Source organism: Melozone crissalis, unplaced genomic scaffold (assembly GCF_028551555.1).
Source record: "Melozone crissalis strain CALT ecotype California unplaced genomic scaffold, PUWL_Pcris_2 ptg000045l_1, whole genome shotgun sequence".
NCBI classification, from domain to species: domain Eukaryota; kingdom Metazoa; phylum Chordata; class Aves; order Passeriformes; family Passerellidae; genus Melozone; species Melozone crissalis.
Genome location: NW_026535823.1, coordinates 29,973,174 through 29,995,109, shown reverse-complemented (window position 1 = coordinate 29,995,109; position 21,936 = coordinate 29,973,174). Strand labels below are relative to the sequence as shown.

The following is a 21,936-nucleotide window of genomic DNA, read 5'->3' as shown; positions in this document are numbered from 1 at the left end:
CCTCAGTGTTTTGGGGATTTGCACATCACCACGTGCTGAGAACTGGGTTGATTAAAGCCTGGGACCCAAAACAGAATCACCACAGTTTGATAACATGCTGGTGTTACTGTCTGCCAAGGTTAGGAGAGCCCTGGTAATACTGGAAGGCTCTTCCCTAATTCTTTGTAAATCTGGTGTGTTAAGAACTTTGGGAGAGGATGCATTTGGACATGTGAAGCTTCAAGGCAAAGGAATAGACTTGAGGTTTCTGACTGACTGACAAGACACATGTGAGTACATGCAGAATGTGCTAAAAATAACATTTCTCCTGTCAACCACGATGCACCCACCCCCACAACACCACCCAGAAGAACACATTAACACCTTGGCTTTGCACGTAGCCCGATTCACAGCAGCCACAAGTGGTAGAGGGATCTGCACTCTGTGCATGCTGACAAATCATATGGCACAGCGAGGAACAGAGGAGTGAAACTGGGCTAGCAGAAGTTGACGCCTTATCATCACAGTCCCTCTGAGCATGCTGTAGGCTGACACCTCCACCAACCGAGTCATCTCCTCGGTGCCAGGATGAGGAGCACGAGCCTGCTATCCTGATTTAGCCTCTGGTAAGCCAGGCTTGGCTTGCCACACCAGGAAGGCTGGAAGAGGCGCGTGGACGCAAGTGGTGCAGGAGCGCCGTGGGCGCGCCGGCATGAGGAGAAGCAAAGCACATCCAACCACTGCTGCTCACAGCTGTGCTATGGGGACATGTAAAATGTGCTTTATACACAAGGGATGTGAGATGTTTCTCCCGTTGCTGTTCCCTGTTTGCTGCCTAATCCCATCTAGGAACCTGAAAATACTTCAAAGCAAGAAGGATTGGGTTGCAGATAACTTTTGCCCCTAAAAAAGACTCCTGCCATAGCCAAGGTGCAGGTCTGTCAGATAGCCTGCTTGTGCTTCTAAGATAATAAAAGACAGGGACAGCAAAGCTTTTTAAAATGGTCAAAGACTAGAGAATACCAGATTTTTTTTTCCAATTATTGTTTCTTATGGAAAGCTGCACTTTTTTTCCTTAAAAATGAAAAAAAACCCAAACCATCATATGGCAGTAAAAATTGACCAGCCTTCAGAATTTCTCATATTAAATTTTTTTTCCTTTAAAATTAAAAAACCCAAACCATCATATGGCAGTAAAAATTGACCAGCCTTCAGAATTTCTCATATTAAATTCTCATTCAACCGAAGCCATTATAGGATTCTATGGCAGTAAAAAATGACCATCCTTCAGAATTTCTCATATTAAGTTCTAGGCAAATAACTTGAAAGCTCATTATTTATAGTTTTGCCTTACTATACATTTAGATTCCTTGTAAAAGTAAATTTCGTAAAAGGGGAAAAAAAAAAGGGAAAGAGTGAGCTGGAACCAAGTTGTAGCTAAATATCAGCAGATGACACAAGATTGATTCCAAGTCATAGAGGTCACTGTCAGTCCACTGCAGCCTTCCCCCAGGACAGCCTTATTCAAAGGAGATTTTCAGAAAACCCAGGAGATTTAAATGCATAAGTTCCAATCCCATGGCAAGCACATGAGCCTATGTTCTCACTCTTGAAATTAAGCTCCTTTAACTCTCATTTGTGTGGCTGGGAGAGCCCTGGGCCCCTGCAGTTCTTCCCTTGTCTGAACCTCCCCTGACAGCTCTGGCAAAGCCAGGAAGGCTTTGGTGGGCACTGAAGGCACCCAGCCCTTTGCAGATGGTGCTTAGCACTTAACAGGATCAGCCCCTCAGCCCCTTGTGTGGTGTCCATCACCTCAGATGCCTCAGCATCCCTGAAAGCGCGCGACGCCCACCACATGTGATCAGCCCCATAAGCTGCTTTCACCTCACCTCGAATGTTTGCTGTGCTGATAATCCCAACGGGGTGTCATATAAAGGAGCCCCTTGTTCAGGGCAAAAGGGAGGAATGCTCTTCCATAAGGAAATCAGGGAGTTGACAGAGATGTAAAGCTAAAGGTTTGCAAGATTGCTTTTGCTTGGCCAAATGTTGTGTGGTTTCAAGGTTGTTTTTGGAGTTCCTGGTGTTTAAAGTTAGTTATTCAGCAGGTGGTCTGGCAGCAGCTGTATATGGAAAAGCAGCTTCCAGTCAGCTATCAGCATTTTAGCTTTTTTTGTTTCTTCTCCAGTCGTTGCTTACTCCTGTTTTAGCAAATGTAACACCAGAATCAAGTCCCTTCCTGGGATGAAAACCTGCGAGTTCATCGGCCAAGATGGAGCTTCAGTTTTGGCCTGATTTTGTGTCATTCTCGAAAAAGCTGAATGGTCGGATGCTCTTGGTGGTTCTGGTCTTGTTTCTTTTGATTATTGACCTAGCGAAAAAGAGACGACCCAGGAATTTCCCTCCAGGGCCACAGCTCTTTCCTCTCGTGGGAACCTTTGTGGACTTTAAGCAGCCCCTCCATCTTGCACTGCAGAAGGTAAGAGCTCCACAGACATTTTCCCTACTAACAATATCTTACCCTTCCATGACTCTTATCACCACACTGAGAAGCAGCAAGGGCAGCCTCTGCAGAGCTGGGTATATAACAACCACATGAGATAGATGACCCTTCTTGGTTTTATCTCTCATTATCACCTCCTCTTCCAGGGGAGTAGGATGGTCCAATGGGAAAGAAATCCATAACAGAGGAAGCCCTATATGTTCCTTCTTTTTCTTCCCATCTGACTATAAACATTTCCTTCTGGACCTCAGAAAGGGCTCCGAAGGGCTGGGCCAGGCTGGGGGAAAGGTGAAAAGTGCTGTGTGACAGCGGAATTGTTTGCAGATCACCTCTGGAAATTGTCCTGTCATTGTCTTTGCTCAGAGGCCGACAATTCACCCCATCACATCTGAAAGAAACATTTAAAATCCTGTCCTGTGGCTTCTTCTGTGTTGCAGAAAGAGGCAATGATCTCTCTGGAAAGGATTTACTCCCACCAGAGACAAAAAGAGAGAGATTTTATGCATGCTGAGTATTCCTCTCTGAAAAGGTGGAAGAAGTTCTGACATGCTGACTGCAAAAATCCTTTCTGGTGACTATTTGTCTCTTGCTTTTGCTTAGCAGGCTGACACCAGCCTGTCTACCCTGGGTACTCTCAGGCCACCAGCATGGGTGGTCCCTGAGGGAATCCCTGAGTTAGGATATTTTGGCAATACACACAGTTATTAAGAAAATGAATCCCATTTACTTACAAGCACAATGACTGAGACACCCATTTGGTCCCAGGCTGGTTTCATGAGTCACCACAGCAGTCTGGGGTGACCCTGTGTGTCCTTTCATGTAGATTCATTCTAAGAAGAAGATGAGCACCCTGACAGAGAGAAGATATGATTCCCCTTTTACCCTTATACATCTCAGAGGAGACACTAATGCCAGCAAAGTCCATGCAAGGAAAATGGCTGCAATTTGGCCATAAATGCAGTCAGGCTTAAAATTAGAAGTACGTGTCTAGCAATAAGCAGTTAGAGCTCCTGTCTAAATGGGAGAGCTGGAGAAGAAACCACACTGCTCTGGACACAAAGCTGATGAAAGGGATAATTTGTCGTGCTTTGCCCTCAGCAGGAAGAGCCTGAGTGTGGTGACCCAGGTGGTGGGACAGAAAGGGACAGAGCAGATGCCCATCAGTTACAAAGCAACTTACATCCTTGTTACAAGCCAAACTGATGGAAACACCTGGTCAAGCCCAGGTCACACCAGATAACAAATATAAACAATCCATCTCTCCCATACTAAAGCTCTCCAGCCCTTTTTATGCCTTCTCCAGCCTTCATGGAGAAGCTGAGATTGGATGGGACCTGCATGCTCGGGTTTGGGTTTCTCTGAAGTCCCTTTGCTTCAAGCAGGGTTAAATTCAAAGTCAGATTTCCCTGTTCAAGGTCTTGGCCTGGAGGGTTTTGAACATTCCCATATTCTTGTTCTCAGAGGACAATGGACTCTCTTTCAGCTTACGGGTCGGTACGGGAACATCTTCAGTGTGCAGTTTGGAAGTCTGACATTCGTGGTGGTCAACGGGTACCAGATGGTGAGAGAAGCTCTTGTCCATCAGGCTGAAATATTTGCTGACCGGCCAAATATTCCACTCCTCCAAGAAATATTTAAAGGCTTTGGTAAGCACAGCCACCAGGATTTTGGGACAAAACTTTCATGTCTGGAATGATAACTGTTAGAGGGAAAGAAAATGATTGAATTCAACCCTTGTGAGCTGCACCTGTGAAAGTTTGCACACGGGAAGGCAAGAATACTAATAATCTCACAGGGGTATGTTTTAATCTCTGTGCAATTTAGGGATGAGGATGGGCTCAAAACCAGGTTTTAAAGAAAGAGGAGAAATAAATGGAAGCTGCCCAAAGATTGATACACTTGCAGCGTTTCCCCTTGGTTTTCATTGCTCCTTTACTTTCCCTGCCTGAGCTGCACACAGCTCCAGAGACGGGGTGCTCCTGCCTGCAGCTCTGCCAACAGCGTGATAGTACTCAGAGTATTTTGGCTTACACCTTTTTTTCCCACGCAAAGTGACAAAGTAGCAGATTAAAGCAAATCCATAAAGCTAGATCTTTAGCATAAGCCAATTACTCTTGAATTTTAATTCCCAGGAAAAGCCATAGCCTTTTCCACATCCACGAGCTTTGTTTGCCTTGGTTTGGGGTTTTTGTCCATGATGAATGGACATGGTTTTAGAACCCTAACACTCACAAATGACCCAGAGAGAAGATTTTTCACCTGTTTTTTCCACCTACAGGGCTTATATCATCCAACGGGCACATATGGAGGCAGCAGAGAAAGTTTGCTTTAGCAACACTGAAAAGCCTTGCTGTAAATTTTGAGGAAAAAGTGCAAGAGGAGAGTCGATACCTCGTGGAGACAATTGAGGAGGAGAAAGGTGGGGGTTAATGCACAGCACTGTGCTCAGAGCTTCCAGCTAAATGAATGATGAGAAGTAAAACTCTTACCCCAGCACAGCTCCAAAAATGCAAAACATTTCTTCAATAGCTCAAATCTCTATCTTATACTTCCAGACTGTGCCTTTTAGCACTTATTTTAGACCTCAGGCTTCCTATTTTAGCTGTTCCTTATTAATATTAAGCAAATATATACTAGGTGGTTATTAAAACATGAGTGTTTACATGGCTAAGGAAGTGTCTCATGCATTCTGCGAAGGAATAAACACAGCTCTCCTGCTATCAGGCACTTCCACTCAGAGGCTTAGTTAACCTCTGCTTGTCCTTGGTTTTGCAAAGTATTTTAAAACTTGTTTAGTCAGGCTTTCCCTTTGTATCGCACACAGATGAAGTGTGTGCCTTGCTCTTTTATGGTCCAGCTTTTAAAAACTGCCAGAGGGATATTAGTAAGAATAATTTGTATGTTGGTACATGGGTGATGTTGCACTTCAGCTTTAAATAGAAGCAGATGGGGTTGAGCTAATTCTATGGAGCTATATATAGTAAACAAGAAAGATCTAAAAAGGAATTGTGAAATTATATACTAAACTTGCTCCATTTTAATTGCTGTTGCACTGAACAGGCCAAATACTCCATGTTGCCAATTGATTATAGTCTTCTATAGTCCTAATCAATAAACTAATTAAGCTGCTGGTTTGGGCCTTTCTTCCCATTAGTAATGACAAATAGTGATCATGTCCATCACTCTAATATCTGAGCACCAGCCCAGTTTAATTACTTTCTTGAAGAGTGGAGAGAGCAGCAGTGCTGCGAGGAGTGCCTTGCATTTCAAAGTGATGCTCAGCAGTAGCTCAGGGCTGGACTGGGCTTGTCACTGAGATCAGTCACTTGTCACAGCAAGTGGCTCTCCAGGCTGCCCAAGGAGATGGAGGTCTCTGCTCAGTAGCTCTCTCAGGGAACACAGATGTGACAAGCATCACATCACACTTCACTTTATAAATGGGCTCTATGGGCCACATGAGCTGTTGCTGGGCTTTACAGGTGGGCACAGAGATCTGCAACCCTCTCCTCCAGCTCCCTTGATTTCTTCATGGTGGATAACTAAAGCCCAGGGCAATGGTATTTTTGCAGTGTGGCTGTCCTGGGCTCCCTGCCCTGGGAAAAGTTTTGAGGGATCCTCTCCTGGTGTTTAAAATTGGCACCAAACACAGGTTGAAGTGGGCAAAGTTGACAGCCATAGCATGGCATGCTGCTGGTTGTTTTCCCTGGAAAATGCTTCAGACCCTGCTTGGGCAGCTCAGTGCTAATGTCACTGCCTACTAGCAGCCTGGGCTGCACACAGGATGGGATGTCCTGGCCCAGGCTCCAGTGGGATGCTGGAGGTGATGGGGGTGGTGGGTACCCCAGGACATGGGGTGAAACCTCACACCACCATGGGTGAGAAGCAGGTCTTGCCCTGATTCACAGCTGTGGATCTGACAGAGAATATGGTTTTGACTGAGACTGAACAGGAAAAACAAATGAAAGCTGTCTTTAGAATCATAGAATCATGGAGAGATTCATGTTGGAAAAGATCCTTAAGTTCATTGAGTCCAAACATTAACCCAGCACTGCCATGTTCACCACTAAACCATGGCCCTAGGTGTCACATCTACACACCTTTCAAACACTCCAGGAATGGTGACTCCACCACTGCCCTGGGCAGCCCCTTCCAAAGCCTGCCATCCTTTCAAACGAAGACATTTTCCCTCATACCCAGTCAAAATCTCCTCTGGCACAACTTGTGGCTGTTTCCTCTTATGCCTTGTTCCTTGGGAGACAAGACCAACTCCCACCTGGCCACAACCTCCCTACAGGCAGTTTCCTTTCCTTTTCTTTCCTCCAGGACAGCCCTTTGACCCTCATTACAAAATTAACAGTGCTGTTTCAAACATCATCTGTTCCATAACTTTTGGGAGCCGCTTTGACTACCATGACAACCGTTTCCAGGAACTGCTGCACTCCCTGGCTGAAACGCTGCTGCTCATCGGAAGTTTCTGGGGCCAGGTAAAGCCACTGGGATGTTTTTCCAGCTTCAGCTGCATGGAACAGCTCAGAAACTGGGGATTCTAAGGCATTGGTATAATCTGCCTTTTCCTGTAGAAAAAGAGCCATGTTTAAAGGAAGATGACCAGGAGAATTGTTTTACATTAGATGGGATTTATACACAAAGCCTATCAGGAAAGCAAGGAAGTAAGTTAAAATTATTGAAACACATGGAGGAAAAAAAAAATACTACAGGATTGTGAAACCAATCTTATGCCTGACATAACCAAAAAAACAACAGGAAAACCTTAAAAGATCTCAAAAGAAAATCTAAAAAGAAGAACTAGTAACACTTTGAAAATTCCTATCTTTTCCCACACCATATCCCAACCAGTTTCTTAAATAACTTCTATTTAGGAAAAAAATTTGAGATTCCAGGTTTAGAAACCAAATAGGTGGATTGTGGTGATGTATTTTCTGTGTGGCCACACACCATGGTCTGATTTCTGTCCCCTCCATGGGGACACACTAAGGGGCTCATCTGCATCTACCTCACCTGTGGCCACCTCACATTAGGGGGCAGCTTTGGCCATTCAGTATTTGAGAACTTTATCAGGAGGAAATATCTGTCCAATTCTTACCTTGTTTGCACTGGTTTACACCTATGTAAATAAATTTGTACAAATTGGACAGTTACAGCAAGGATAATTTTTTTTCATGGTAGCAAACAGAGTTAATCAATTAATTGAGAGTCCCATCCTCTCAACTATGATACCTGCTCTTTTCTAACTCAAAAAATGCTCTTTTGCTCTGTTTGATTTCTTACCAGCTTTATAATGCTTTTCCTTTGATCATGAGATGGTTGCCAGGACCCTTCAGGAAAATCTTCAGGCACTGGGAGAAACTTCAATATTTTGTGAAAGGCGTGATTGCAAAGCACAAGGAGGATTTGGACCAGTCCGAGGCAGGAGATTATATTGACTGTTACCTGAAGGAAATAGAAAAGGTAGGAAGTAAATAACCAAAACCACCTAAAGATTAACCCATAGAATGAGCAGAGAAGATTCAGGGCTGTTTTGTCAGGGGAGTTCTTGCCTCACAGCTCTTGCCTTCCCCTCCCTACCTCTGCCACATCAAACTTTTGTAGCAGCAGAAGCCTGATCACTTAGAAACACATATATAAATTTTTTTTTCCCATTTGAAAGGATTTACACTTTGTCTTTCTCCCTTTTTCGTTCTGTCACACGGCGTAGGAGGACTCTCAGGGAACATGTTCATGTTTCTGTGAGCACTCGCACGCCTGTGTTTGCTATTGTGAAACTTGACATTTAAAAATGCTACCTGCTTTTAAGAGCCACTCTACAGCAACCAGGGTGTCTGTCAAAACAGTCCATAGGGCTTGAAACCCAGTGAAAGGCTGGAAATTTCCAAGCCCAGGTGTAGATAATAAAGGAGCAGTAGGACTTCAGTTACACACAGGTGATTTTGGATTGGGTTTTAAAAGCATCCCCTCCAGAATAAGAGCTTTCATTGCCATGTTTTTCCTCCAAGTTTAAGGGTGACACCAGCTCCTATTTCCATGAGGAAAACCTGCTGTGCTCCACCTTGGACCTGTTCTTGACTGGGACAGAGACAACAGCGACCGCCATCCGCTGGGCTCTGCTCTACATGGCCGCGTACCCCCACATTCAGGGTAGGGCCACTCTGGGGTCCTTTGCTTAGCCCAAAACTGGGTAAGGGAAGCTCAGGGAACAGAGTTATCCCAGCTCTGCCACATCTTGGATATGCCTGTGCCCCAGGTATCCTCTTGGGAGCCCTTTGAAGACAAGTCTTAGGAGAAGCTGTTGAGAGAACTGGGAGTGTTTAGCCCAGAAAAAAGGAGGCTCAGGGAGGACCCCTTCTTATGCTCTACCACTCCCTGAAAGGAGGGTACAACCAGGTGGGGGTCAGTCTCTTCTCCCAAGGAACAAGTGACAGGACAAAGGGAAATGGCCTCAGGTTGTGCCAGTAGAGGTTTAGGTTGGACATTAGGGAAAATTTCTTCACTGAAAAGGTTATCCAGCCCTGGAACAGTCTGCCCAGGGGAGTGGTGCAATCACCCTGGAAGTGTTCAAAAGGAGTGAGGATGTGGCACTGTGGTGGCCTGGCAGTGCTGGTTTAATGGTTGGACTTCATAATTTAAGAGAGCTTCTCCAACTCTAAAAATTCTATGAAGAGAGATATTTTAATTTTTTTTTTTTTTTGCTTCCTGTAGAGAAAGTGCAGCAGGAGATCGACGCCGTGGTGGGGCAGTGCCAGCAGCCCTCGATGGCTGACAAGGAGAAGATGCCCTACACCAGCGCCGTGCTGAGCGAGGTGCTGCGCGTGGGCAACGTGGTGCCCCTGGGGGTGCCCCGCATGGCCACCAGCGACACCACCCTGGCTGGCTTCCACCTGCCCAAAGTGCGTGGGGATCACCAGCCTTCATCCCACCAGCCTTTTGTCCCACCAGCCTTCATCCCACCAGCCTTTTTTCCCAGGAGCCTTTATCCCAACAGCCTTCGCCCTACCAGCCTTCATCCCACCAGAGCAGGGTCTTCATGGCCCAAGCCCTGAAGCTCACCTGAAGGGGAACCAACCAGCAGGATATTACAGAAATATCACAATTATTTAGAAAATACAAGCCCTCTTGATGGATTCTGTGGGGTTGTTATGGATCTCACCTCCTTACAGAGGAGAATTGTGATATCCTCAAGGTGTTGGCTGTAATTGATAATTTAAAAAGGTTTATGGCTTAAATTTTGTAAAAGACACCCTCAGCATGTTATGGGAATAGAGGAAACATAGGAAAGCAAACAGTTTGGGTTTGTTAATTCTACACAGCATTAATAATCATCTATTAAAAGTAGCACTTGATGAAAGACAGGTAATGAATATTGTTTCACACACACTGTTCCGCAATAACAAAAGCAAATATAGGATTTATATATAACTGGTCTCTTCCCTCTACATGACTGGTTGCACTGAGGAAAATTTTAAAAATTCAGGCATTTTCTTCCCCATTGATTAGAATATTTCTCTTGCTGATGGAGAATGTGGAGATAAACCAGATCAGTGTAATTTTTTTTCTAAAAAAAACACATTTTAAAAAATCAATTGAGAATTACTTGATTAAATTGCTTCAAGGTCCTATGGGAATGCAATGCTACCAATTTAAAGTTGGTTTGCATTACCATAACCTGTTACTGCAGCTCAGGATGCAGATCAAAACTCAGTGATCTGTAAAGACACACACACAAGTGAACAATCCTGCAGGCTTTCATCTTAATTACGTAGCTTAGGGGGGGAAAAGGCCCGTTTTGCCGTTAAAACAGTGTAATTTACAGAGCTAATAATAACCCAGTCTGACAACATTTCGGCTCCTCTCCGCGTAATCGCCCCTTTTCTCCACCTCTCGCAGGGCACCACCCTGATGACCAGCCTGACCTCGATAATGTTCGACAAAAACGTGTGGGAGACTCCCGACACCTTTAATCCTGAACATTTCCTGGAAAACGGCCAGTACAGGAGGCGGGAGGCTTTTCTGCCCTTCTCTGCAGGTAGGGTGATGGATGGCGAGGTGGCTTTTCTTCTTGCAAGGCTTTTATTTCTTCCCCGAGACACTGCTTTTAGAGTAGGGGGTACCGCTCTTGTTCAGCTTCCAGCCCATCCCCACAGCGAAAATCCCAGTCACAGTTAATAGAGGCTGCTCGGAGCGGGGAGGAAATCAATTTGTTACTGCAGGATTAAAAAGAAAAAAAGGAAAAGAAAAAAAGGAAAAGAAAAAGGCTCTTTTTCTTCCTGCAGAAGTTACATAACTGTTCAGACAGTTTCCGTTCCTCGCCTCTCGGAACAGGCGCAATTTCCCCGGCAGTAAACTGGGGAAGCTTTGAGCAGATTGTGTGGGTGAACATTGCCACCTAACCTTTCCAGGAAGAAAAGCCGCCGCAGCCTGTGCGAGGCGGCGCGGCCCGGAGGAGCCTCGGAGCTGGCTGAGCTCGCTCGGCACTCTGTCGGGTTCTTTGTGCTCCTTTTCCAGGTAAGAGGGCTTGTCCCGGGGAGCAGCTCGCCAGGACCGAGCTCTTCATCTTCTTCGTGGCCCTGATGCAGAAGTTCAGCTTCCAGGCCCCAGCTGAGGCCGCGCTGTCCTTCGCCTTCACGCTCAGCCTCACGCGCTGCCCCAAACCCTTCCAGCTCTGCGCCGTGCCCCGGCACTGAGCCGGGCCTGGCTGCCCCACAGCCCCCCTCAGCCTCACAAACTGGCAAATCCCCTTCTCCTGAGCACCCTGCAGCCTCACAAACTGGGACATCCCCCTCTCCTGACCACCCCAGAGGTTTTGGGCTGAAATGATGGGCCCTGGAGGTCCAGCACCCGCCACTATCTGGGTGGCTGGGGAAGGGCACACGGGCCCCATCCTGCCCGCTGCAGCAAACACAACCCTTGGGGCTCTTCCCTTCACCTCATTCCTACTCCCTGCTACCAGTCTGATAAAATGCATGGATTTAAAAGCCTTATTCCCTAATTTCCACTGTCAGCAATTCCCAGAAAGTTGTCTGCCACCTGCAAAAGCATGGTTTGATGTTGAGTTTTCCATGGGGAATATGTCCATCACCCAGAGACCACTTAGCAACCCCTAATGCTGCAGCACCCAAATAGCCAAAGACTCCTAAGGTGTCCCTGCTCAGAGCGAGCTGCTGGACTTGGACACAAGCTCTGGACTCAAGACTCAGCATCAATTTGGGCTTTCAGGTGGCCACAGCCAATCCTGAGCCTCAGGCAGGATTGGGCCCAGGGTGGTGGAAACTCCCTGCAGCACCACATTGCTGCTGTGTGATGGCAATCAAAGAATCAAGGAATAGTTTGGCTTGAAAGGGACCTTAAAGATCAGCCCCTCTGCCTTGGGCAGGGCCACCTTCCACAAAATACATTGCTCCAAACCCCAATCAGCCTGGCCTTGGACACATCCAGGGATAAAAGATATCTAAAATATAAAATAGATCTCTGCAGCAGCAGGAGCAAGAATTTTTTTTGGATCTCAAAGAGTATATGGGAATTTTAATTAAAAGGCTACAGGGGAGTAGAAGCTGCTTCTACCACAGCCCCGCCCCAGTGGGATGGCACAAGGAGCTGTGCTTTCATCAGGTCTGGAAGGGCTATAAAAATATGATACAGTAATTTTATATTAGAAAAGCAAAAGGTTTGTGCTAGTAAAATACAAATCAGAAAAGCTGCAACAAAATAATCCCCTGGGGTTGCTGGGGAGCAGCTCACCTGAAGCGCAGCAGAAAGGGAACAGCAGAGTTGGAAGGGTCATGCCTATGGTGGCTCAGTGCTGGCCCGCAGGAAGGAAGTGTTGGAACAGTGGTTTTGTGGTGGGAAGTCATGAGTTCAGCACTTCCCCTCTGCTTCTGGCACAGATTTGTGTCTGTGTGAGCAGCATGGACGTAGCAGGGGGCCAAGGAAGCAGCTGGGACAGGGCACCCTGCACCATGGACACAGCTTCCTCCTATGCCAGGCCGCTTTGGATAAGAGTTAATTAAATATAACTTGTAGAGAATTTTTCCATCTATGTGACCAAGCATTTGTGCTTAGAAATGCTGTCACCTGTGTGCGTCAGTTTGGACTATAGTCACTATAGCAAAGGTTCTTCTTGTTGTTATTTGCTTCTCACCTTCCATAAGTGACTTTTCTGTGGGTACCCACGTAGGCTATGGAATAGTTAACAGGAAAAGAGGATTACATTGAGTTTCATTTCCGCTGGTTTTCTCCTCTGTCCCCGGCAGTAGCGGCTTTGCTGCGGTACAAAGCAATCCCTGTGCAGTGGCAGATTTATGCCACAGGGGAGAGTGCTCTGCACATCACATCCCTGCCACGCCGGGCACACGGGGATTCTGTCACTGAGCTGTCCTTCCCACTGATCACTTTAATCCTATTGCGTTTTTAATTATTGTGTCACAGTCACGGGCTCCCATGTTGTGTTTTTGTCTTTGTGAAAAAGAAAACATAAAAGATACAAGGACTTTTTTCACCTATGAAGTCTTCAACGCCACTCAGCACGAAGCACTGGTTTCTCTCCAATTTTTGTGTTCCTTCTGTTGTAGGTCTGACCTCTGGCTTGTGGCTGCAGTTTGTGTTATTTGCACTGGCTTAGCAAATAAATATTGATCTCTCTTTCATTTCCTACTTGTGTTTCTTCATTATCTTGGAGTTTCCTCCCCTACTCCTGGAGAGAATAAATGATTGAAGTGATCTTCTTTTTTTTTTTCCTTTACTTAAATGCAATGATGCCATACCTTAAAGGCAGGAGGCATGAACTTGTTTAATTTTCAAGTGGATCCTCTCATGTCACTGCTGGTGAACAAATGCATCTCCAGGGACTCATGCCTAAGTGTGCTTAAAAACCAGAGATTAAAAGAGATATTCTCAAAAACAGGCCTCTCCCCTTAAAATTCTACACTAAAACAGAGATTTGACTTTTCCAGCTTCCCAGTGTAAGGTTATGGAGAACATGTGTATGGCGTCACTACAGTGGCTCTGCTGCACCTCTGTGCCTTGTCATCAGCACTGGACAATAATCCCAACAGCCACAACTGACAGCCCCAAAAGAGAGAAAAGGCACCCAAAACGTCCCCCAGAGCAAGAGGAGGCAGCTGATGACTGCAAGGGGCTGTGACAGAGTCACATGGTGCAGGGGCAAAGTGCTGCTGCTCCCTGTTTCTTTCACAGTAAAACACAAGAGACACATCAAAGTTCCACATGGTCCATGTGCATGAACTCCTCCCTAACCCAGAGCTGCTCCTGGGTGGGAAAATGCAGCACATTCTGCTGCCAGCTCCCAGCAAAGGGCCCCAGCCTGCACAACTGGGCATCTGCATCAGCTTCTCAGCACCTTCACCAGCTCTGTGGGGCTTTGGGAGCAGCTTCCCCTGTGGGCTGTGACCCAAAGGACAAGGCAGGTGGGGAGGGATGGCTGGAGAGCTCAGGGCACGGCCAGAGCCAGCTGCTCTGCCTGCACTGCTCTGGTGGAGATCAGAAAATGTTGGTGCCCAGGAAGTGCCGAGTTCCGGGACAGCTGTTCACTCCAGCCCACGTCACCCAGACACGAAACACAAAGCGCAGTCAGATGGGTTGGGAGAGATTGTGCAACCTTATCTCGGTGTCCCCTGAGACCAGGGGCTGGGCCTGGGACTCCTCATACCAGGAAGGGAGCTGCTGTAAACAAGGAAAGCACGAGGCTCTCGGAGCAGCTGGAGGCTCCCTGAGAAGCTGAAACTGGGACGTAGCACGGTGAGGACCCCTGGGAAGGAGGGAGCAGGGTCATCCTGGGAGATGGGTTTGTGGGAGCTGCATGCTCAAACTGCCAGGTTTTAATCTAAATACCACAAGGCTCATTGTTGTCCTTTAGACAAGGGCATGGAGCACTGGGGTTTAGAAAAGTCTGGAGGAGGAGTCTGAAGAGGAAGTGGGAAGCTGGGGGTGTTCTGGTTCATGGTGCATTTGTTTTAAATCAGATGAGAGGGAATGTTTCAGTTTAATCAAGAAGGGGTTTAATCCTTTCTGAAGCTGTAAAAGCCAGAGTCTGAATGTAGCCCCAAGAGCAGGCTGCAAAAGCCACTCCTTGCTGTCCTGTGTTTGCACCCACAGCTGTGCCTGCACATCACCCATCTCCCCCTGGACCTGGGGGGCTCAGTGGTGCCCTGTGAGCTCAACCTGCCTGACCTGCTGTGGGACACGTCCCTGCAGAGCCCCAGCATCCAGCCATGCTGCACTTCCTCTGGGACAGCGTCTCCCTCCAGACATTCCTCGTCTTTCTCTTCATCTTCCTGCTCATCGCAGACTACATGAAGAACAGAAATCCAAAGAATTTCCCTCCCACTCCCCTCCGCCTGCCCTTTTTGGGCCACCTCTACCTCGTAGACTTCAAAGATCCTGTGGGTGGAGTGCAGAGGGTACGTAGGTGGTGAGCAGCAAGGGGAAGGGATGGAGGGATTGCAGCAACACCTGCCCAGCCATGCAGGGAAAGGGATAACCCAAACCCCACAGGTAGTGGAGGCAGGCAGGAGGTTTGTCCTCATCGCTGACATTTACCTGAGTCCAAGCAGGGTGACGAGTGTGGAGTGATTCCATGGGCAGAGGTCACAGTGCGATCCCACAGGTGCAGTCACAGATGTACAAACCCAACAGGTCCGAGTGGGGGCTGGATTGGGGTGAAACAACAACTGGAAAAACACAGGACTGAAAAATCAAACGTGGTGAGGTTTGCTTGATTTATAGCCAATTAACATAATCCCAATCACTGATTTAGGAAAAGCGGGAAAAAAACCCTGCCCTCAGGCAGAGTGCACACATTCTGTCTCCCCTCCCACTCTTCATTTATTTTTACCCATGTCCCCTGACAGGGTGTCCTGGTCTCACCAGGAACATCCATTGCAAATAAAAACCCCTTTTGTTTATGTTCCCTCCCAGCAAACTAAAAGATATGGTGACATCTTCGGCATGCACATGGGCGGCATGAGGTTTGTGTTGGTTACTGGGATGCGGCTGGTGAAGGAAGTGCTCGTAAACCAAGGGGACAAGTTCCTGGAACGCCCTGACCTTCCGGTCGATGACGGTATCTTCAAGAAGACTGGTGAGTTACCCCTTAAGTCATGCCTCAGCTGTAAGTTCCAAGCCTCGACCCTGCAGAGGTCTGAGACAGCTAGAGACAAGGCAGAGCCCTGGAGCTTTTCTCCCTCAGTGGGAGATCTGCCTTGGCTCACAGGGATGTTCCTGCCAGGACTGATCTTCTCCACTGGGCACCTGTGGAAGGCACAGAGGAGATTCACCCTGACCACGCTGCGGAACTTCGGCCTGGGGAAGAGGAGCCTGGAGGAGCGCATCCAGGAGGAGTGCAGATACCTGGTGGATGTGTTTAGGGATGAACAGGGTGAGTGCATCCAGGAGGAGTGCAGATACCTGGTGGATGTGTTTAGGGATGAACAGGGTGAGTGCATCCAGGAGGAGTGCAGATACCTGGTGGATGTGTTTAGGGATGAACAGGGTGAGTGCATCCAGGAGGAGTGCAGATACCTGGTGGATGTGTTTAGGGATGAACAGGGTGAGTGCATCCAGGAGGAGTGCAGATACCTGGTGGATGTGTTCAGAGATGAAAAGGGTGAGTGTTCATCCTGGTAGGGCCTGTTATAATGTCACTGCATGCAGAAAAATACCGCACCTTGCTGGCGATGCTACAACACTGCCAGCTTCCCTGCTCCTTCCTACAGGTGCTTTGGCTTCCAACTGGCTGGGGAATGCACCAGGCAACACCCACAGCATTATTCACAGCCCACCTTCAGTCTACTCCTCTCTGGGATATACCGTGTGTGCATAAATGCTGATGTTTCCAATGAATTCAAATGATATCCTGCAGACCTTGTTTTCAGAAGTAAACAAACATCACCATAAGCTGATTGAACTGGGACCACTGGGGTTGTCCTGCCAAGCTTGGCCAGCTCATGGGGTCAGCCAGGTACCCCAGGAAAGCACTGACATGGGACAGTGCCCATTAGGGGACACTCATTTCATTCATATTTCTTGACTACTTTACCTCTGACATGTGTTTTCTTCTTTTCTGAGAAGAGTGGAGAGAACTGATCTTTCTCTTCTCCAGGGAATCCTTTCAACCCTCAGTTGAAAATCACTAATGCTGTTGCAAATGTCATCTGCTCCCTCATCTTCGGCAATCGGTTTGACTACCACGATGAGGATTTCCAAAGACTGCTGAAGCTGATGAATGAAATGACTGCCCTCCATGGAGCTGTCTCAAGCCAGGTACAGCCCTCCTGCCACCAACTCAGAGCATAGTTTCTTCTCTGGAGTCAATCTTAAAGTCACAGTGTTGTCATCACCAGAGCTGTCATTCCCTGATCCTTTTCACAGGGTAGATTTGCCTGTCATTTCTATCTTCCTTCTGCTTAAGTTGTACCCAGCTCACACTGCTCTCTCTCATCCAAAATCACTTTTCCTGCCCACTGATTGCCAGCCTGCCTGCTGAAAGAGTGGGTAACACACAAGTTACCCCATAATGAGAATTCTGCTCTTCTGGAGCTGAGCTGTTTCCACCAGCTCCAGAAATTCAGCAAGAGCAATCGCAGGCTGAAGTCTTGATGTCAGAAGAGTTTTTGAAGTTCTTGATTTGACTTGTCTTTCTCCTTTTGTATTCAAAGCTGTACAACAATTTCCCATCTATAATGAAGTATTTACCTGGAGCCCACCAAACCATTTTTAAACACTGGAAAGTTTTGCAAAACTTTATGCAAGAGCAGATCAAGAAACACAAGGAGGACTGGAACCCCTCAGAGAGCCGGGACTACATCGACAGCTACCTGCTGGAGATCTCCAAGGTCAGCAATGGGGAGAAAACCCTCCTGGAGTGGGGCTTAGAACCAGAAGGGATGGGAAACGAGCCCCGATTCTCTGAGCTGCCTGTGTAGCCTTTTATGAGCTCAGGACAGATGTCAGGTTCAGCCACGCATCAGCAGGATGGGGATGCGAGGGGTCAGCAGCATCTGCCAAAATCCTTGGGGTGGTCTGGACCAAGCCTGGTGCCAGGACAGCCTCACTCTTCCTGTGGCACTAACACTCCTTCTCCTGAAGGACCGCGACAGTAACACCTTCCAGGAGGAGCACCTCATGGCCTGTTCACTTGACCTGATGTTTGCTGGGACTGAGACCACGTCCTCAACGCTCCGCTGGGCGTTGCTGTTTATGGCCCTACATCCAGAAATTCAAGGTACAATTAGCAAAAACATATTTTGCCTTGCTTTTATCCCTCAAAGCTCTGTGAGAGACCAGTTGGGAGCATCCCCACACTCCCATAAGAGGTCCCTTGGTAGTCCCTTACAGCAATATCCTCATATTGTTCCAAGAGTTTTTCCCTGGGCTCATTCCTGCTCTTTCCCAGCCCGGGTGCAAGCCGAGATCGACGCGGTCATCGGCCAGGCACGGCCCCCAGCCCTGGAGGACAGGAACAAGCTGCACTACACCAACGCTGTCATCCACGAAGTGCAGAGGAAAGGCAACGTTATCCCTTTCAACGTGCCAAGAATGGCATCAGAGGACACCTACGTGGATGGATACTACATCCCAAAGGTAAACTCCAGAGTGCTGGGAAGTGCTGGCACTCCAGGGACACTCCCAGCTCCCCAGGCAGAGTGCCAGGCCAGGTCCCTCCTGTGCAGACACTGTCCCTGCCCTGTCCAGAGTTCACTCCTGCTCAACATGGATTTTGCCATCCAATGTTCTCCAGCTCCCTGAATAGTGCCCCACCCCACACATGCCTTTGAGGCACAGCTCCCAGCTCTTAGAGGGACTTTAGCCCAAGATTACAACAGATAAAAATGATGCTGAGGAGGGAAAATGCAGTTACATAACTGCACCTGTAAACAGAGAAGAAATAGAAAATCTGGGCTTGCAGTGGGGAGTTGCACAAATAATTTCAGTAGAATTTGGCTAAGGATGTTCTTCATGGAGAGGAGACTGGAAGACAAAACTGCCCCTCCTGCTGTCAGTGCCACAAAAGTGTGATTTATTTTTTTTTTTCCTTTTAGGGCACTATTGTAATGACAAATTTAACCTCTCTGCTGTTTGACAAGAATGAGTGGAAAACCCCTGATGCTTTTAACCCCGAGCATTTTCTGAAGGATGGGAAGTTCTGGAAAAACGAGTATTTTCTACCATTTTCTACAGGTAAGATTTGCTGAATTATGGTGCACGTGGGCTTGGGTTTCCATCTGCAGGGTGGAGACAGAGAGGAAAACAGCAATGCAAAGGGCAGATGCACCCTGGAGGTGCTGCTCAAAATGCTCCCATTGCCTCCCCACAGCACCACAACCACACTTGGAGCCCTTTTCTGTCTTTCACGTGCACCAAAGAGTAATGAGGAGGAATAAAAAACCATGTAAATTCCAGAGATCTTAGGAACATCTTCACTGAGGCCATTGCTCTGCTCCCCATGGCTGAGCTCACCAGGGGCCTCACTGTGGCCACCACAGGGTTCCCCAGCCAGCAGCTGCCATTGGGAAGTTGCTTTTAGCACCAGCACCAACATCTCCTGTGGTAGCTCTGTTTGGTGAGCTCTCCCAGCATGGGCACATCCAGGTCATGTGTGTGTTGTTGTTATATTTCTAGAGTCCCAGCTCTCAGGCTTCCACAACTCTCGGCTGCCCTATCTTCTATCACATCGGGGTCACCACTTGTCGTATTCATATTGCTGTTATCCTATTTGTAGAGTCCCACACCTTCTGGGTGATTTTCTCACAAACAGCTCTTCACAGCAGTGTTGCTCCTGCTTCTTCGTCAGGGCCTCTCCAAAGCTCGCCCTGACCAGCCAACCCACCCCTTTTTATACCAGTTATCTTCATTAGCCACAGCTGCTGCCCAGTTGAGGACATCACAGCTGCAGCCCATTTGGAGCAACTAGGATTGGGGCAAGGCCACTTATACAATACATATATTTTACTAGGACTCCTACTATATTTCCCTCTTCTTATTTACTTACAGAACAGGTTTTACATAGACATATTTACATATTCTATAATAAGTCTCTTTCACTGTGACTGAAAGGCCACTTATATTTCCCCAACACAATACATATATTTTGCTTATGACCCAAAGGCCACATTACAATACCTACATTTTCCCATGACTCAAAGGCCACGTACAACACACACACAGCTCCTTGCTCAAAGGCCATATTCTTCACAGCTCTCAGCTGTCACAGCTCCTCAACTGAAAGGCTATGTTCTTCTACAGCTCCTGGCTCAAGGGCCATATTTTTCACAGCTCTCGGCTGTCCGACACCACTCGTTGTTGTTATATTTCTAGAGTCCCAGCTCTCAGGCTGCCACAGTTCTCGGTTGCCCTATCTTCTATCACATCGGGGTCACCACTGGTTGTATTCATATTGCTGTTATCCTATTTCTAGAGTCCCATATCTTCTGGGTGGTTTTCTCACAAGCAGCTCTTCACAGCAGTGTTGCTCTTGCTTCTTCAGCAGGGCCCCTCCAAAGCTCGCCCTGACCAGCCAACCCACCCCCTTTTATCCCAGTTATCTTCATTAGCCACAGCTGCCACCCAATTAAGGACATCACAGCTGCAGCCCATTTAGAGCAACTAGGATTGGGGCAAGGCCACTTATAAAATACATATATTTTACTAGAACTCCTACTACATGTGTGTGTGTAAAAAGTCATGCAATCCGGGGGCAGACCATGCTGTAATGCCAAAGTATTGTTGGGAAGCTTGGTTGGGATTGAAAAACTCACCCAGGAATGGGGTAGCACAGCTGGACCACAGTCCTAAGGGCAGGCAGAAGCATTTTCAGCAGCAAGAGCACTCTCTGAGGATGCTGTGGGTTCTGTCTCCACAGGGAAGCGTTCCTGCCTGGGTGAGCTGCTGGCCCGTTCCGAGCTCTTCCTCTTCTTCACCTCCCTGCTCCAGAAATTCACCTTCCAGGCACCCCCAGGCACCACGCTCAGCCTCCAGTCCATGATGGGCATCGCAATGGCCCCACAGCCCTATAGGATCTGTGCTGTGCCTCGCTAGGGGAGCCTTGGCCACCACCCTCACATGGAGAATCCTTTGTCAGGGCTGCTGCAAACAGGCCCTTGGCAGCTCTAGCGGGAGGCTGGGTGGTTTATTTCTCTCAAAGCAATTGTAAAATCATTTTTTTTCACAATTAGACCTTGCACTCTCTATCCCTGATGGTGTGATCATGGGATCAGCCTAGGAGTTAGCAGGGCATTATTAGGCTTGTCCTATGGCACTGTAAATTAATGAGGGGCTTGGGGATTTCCTAATTTGGTGATGGATGGCCATGGTTCACCTTGGCAAAATGAGGGACACTACAGACTGCACTGTGGAGCCACTCACTGTGGCTGGGTACAGTGGGAGAGCAATACCAGCCTTTGTTTTATAACATTAACATATTAATTAATTTGACATTTCCTTAAGACGTACTTATCTAAAAAACAGTCACTGTCTAAAACTTGTCTCATGCATAATAAATCTTCACCAAAGCATTTTTGTCATGAAGTGTTCTGCCAAGTCAAGACCAACAGAGGCCATGTCCAGCAGGGGCTGTAGGCTTTGGCCATGCCCTGTGTCTCTGTCCCTGCACTGCAGGAGGTTGGCACTGTAAAAGCAAAGGCAATTCCTGCAGAAGTGATGGGAAAACTAGAATTACAATATGCAAAATCCTCTGTTTACCTGCCCAGCATCATGGAGTGGCTGATGTGTCCAAGGGCAGTGGGGTGAGCTCCAGCAACACACAACGCAGTTCAGCTGAACTCAACAGTCTGAAGAGGAAAAGGCTACCTTGGCAAATAACAGCAACAAGTTACTATTTTGAACCATCATCTACATAATGAAACAGTCGCAAGACTGGCAACCAATGGTTAACACCAGTGAATGCACTGAACTGGGCAGCAGCTGCACCCCAAGGAGCCTGCTGAGACCTCCAGGCAGAAGCTGCAGCTCCCAGGAGCAGGATGGGAAATCAGGAAATCAGCACAGCACCAGGAACACACACCTCCAGCTCCAGCTCTCCTGCTGAGGAAATGAGCAGAGAGCAATCTTTTCCTCTTTTGAATTTTCCCTGTAGTAAAACTCACCTCTTCCTAGAGGAAACAAATTTCTCCCAGGTGAACACAGCTTCTGGCACAGCTCCTTCAGCATCAATATGGACTTTCTGGTGGCCACAGCCAATCCTGAGCCTCAGGTGGGATTGGGCTCAGGGTAGTAGAAACTCCCTGCAGCACCACATTGCAGCTGTGTGATGGCAATCACAGAATCAAGGAATAGTTTGGCTTGAAAGGGACCTTAAAGATCAGCCCCTCTGCCTTGGGCAGGGGCACCTTCCACAAAATACATTGCTCCAAACCCCAATCAGCCTGGCCTTGGACACATCCAGGGATAAAAGATATCTAAAATATAAA

At 47.5% G+C, this 21,936-nt stretch overlaps 2 protein-coding genes across 2 annotated transcripts; both read left to right on the top strand.

Annotated features, from left to right (window-relative positions):
• Positions 1 to 1,552: 1,552 nt before the first annotated feature.
• Positions 1,553 to 11,299, top strand: LOC128942883 (cytochrome P450 2J2-like). Its single transcript, XM_054285539.1, has 9 exons — positions 1,553 to 2,455; positions 3,963 to 4,125; positions 4,758 to 4,898; positions 6,803 to 6,963; positions 7,772 to 7,948; positions 8,494 to 8,635; positions 9,197 to 9,384; positions 10,382 to 10,525; positions 11,005 to 11,299. The coding sequence occupies exons 1-9, from the start codon at positions 2,249 to 2,251 to the stop codon at positions 11,176 to 11,178; spliced, it is 1,497 nt and encodes a 498-aa protein (XP_054141514.1). The 5' UTR covers positions 1,553 to 2,248; the 3' UTR covers positions 11,179 to 11,299.
• On the top strand, positions 10,832 to 20,965 carry LOC128942884 (cytochrome P450 2J2-like). Its single transcript, XM_054285540.1, has 10 exons — positions 10,832 to 10,999; positions 14,606 to 14,910; positions 15,428 to 15,590; positions 15,738 to 15,887; positions 16,611 to 16,771; positions 17,167 to 17,343; positions 17,597 to 17,732; positions 17,904 to 18,091; positions 18,550 to 18,688; positions 20,370 to 20,965. Exons 2-10 carry the CDS (start codon positions 14,722 to 14,724, stop codon positions 20,543 to 20,545), a joined length of 1,479 nt encoding a protein of 492 aa, XP_054141515.1. The 5' UTR covers positions 10,832 to 10,999; positions 14,606 to 14,721; the 3' UTR covers positions 20,546 to 20,965.
• The last annotated feature ends 971 nt before the right edge of the window (positions 20,966 to 21,936 follow it).

Excerpts from the sequence above, each read along its gene's own strand:
- LOC128942884 (XM_054285540.1), top strand. The coding sequence starts at position 14,722 with ATGCTGCACTTCCTCTGGGACAGCGTCTCCCTCCAGACATTCCTCGTC. Across the intron at positions 18,092-18,549 it reads ATGGATACTACATCCCAAAG|GGCACTATTGTAATGACAAA; the intron begins GTAAACTCCAGA and ends TTTTCCTTTTAG. Across the intron at positions 18,689-20,369 it reads TTTTCTACCATTTTCTACAG|GGAAGCGTTCCTGCCTGGGT; the intron begins GTAAGATTTGCT and ends CTGTCTCCACAG.
- LOC128942883 (XM_054285539.1), top strand. The coding sequence starts at position 2,249 with ATGGAGCTTCAGTTTTGGCCTGATTTTGTGTCATTCTCGAAAAAGCTG. Across the intron at positions 4,126-4,757 it reads AGAAATATTTAAAGGCTTTG|GGCTTATATCATCCAACGGG; the intron begins GTAAGCACAGCC and ends TTCCACCTACAG. Across the intron at positions 10,526-11,004 it reads TGCCCTTCTCTGCAGGTAGG|AGGGCTTGTCCCGGGGAGCA; the intron begins GTGATGGATGGC and ends TTTCCAGGTAAG.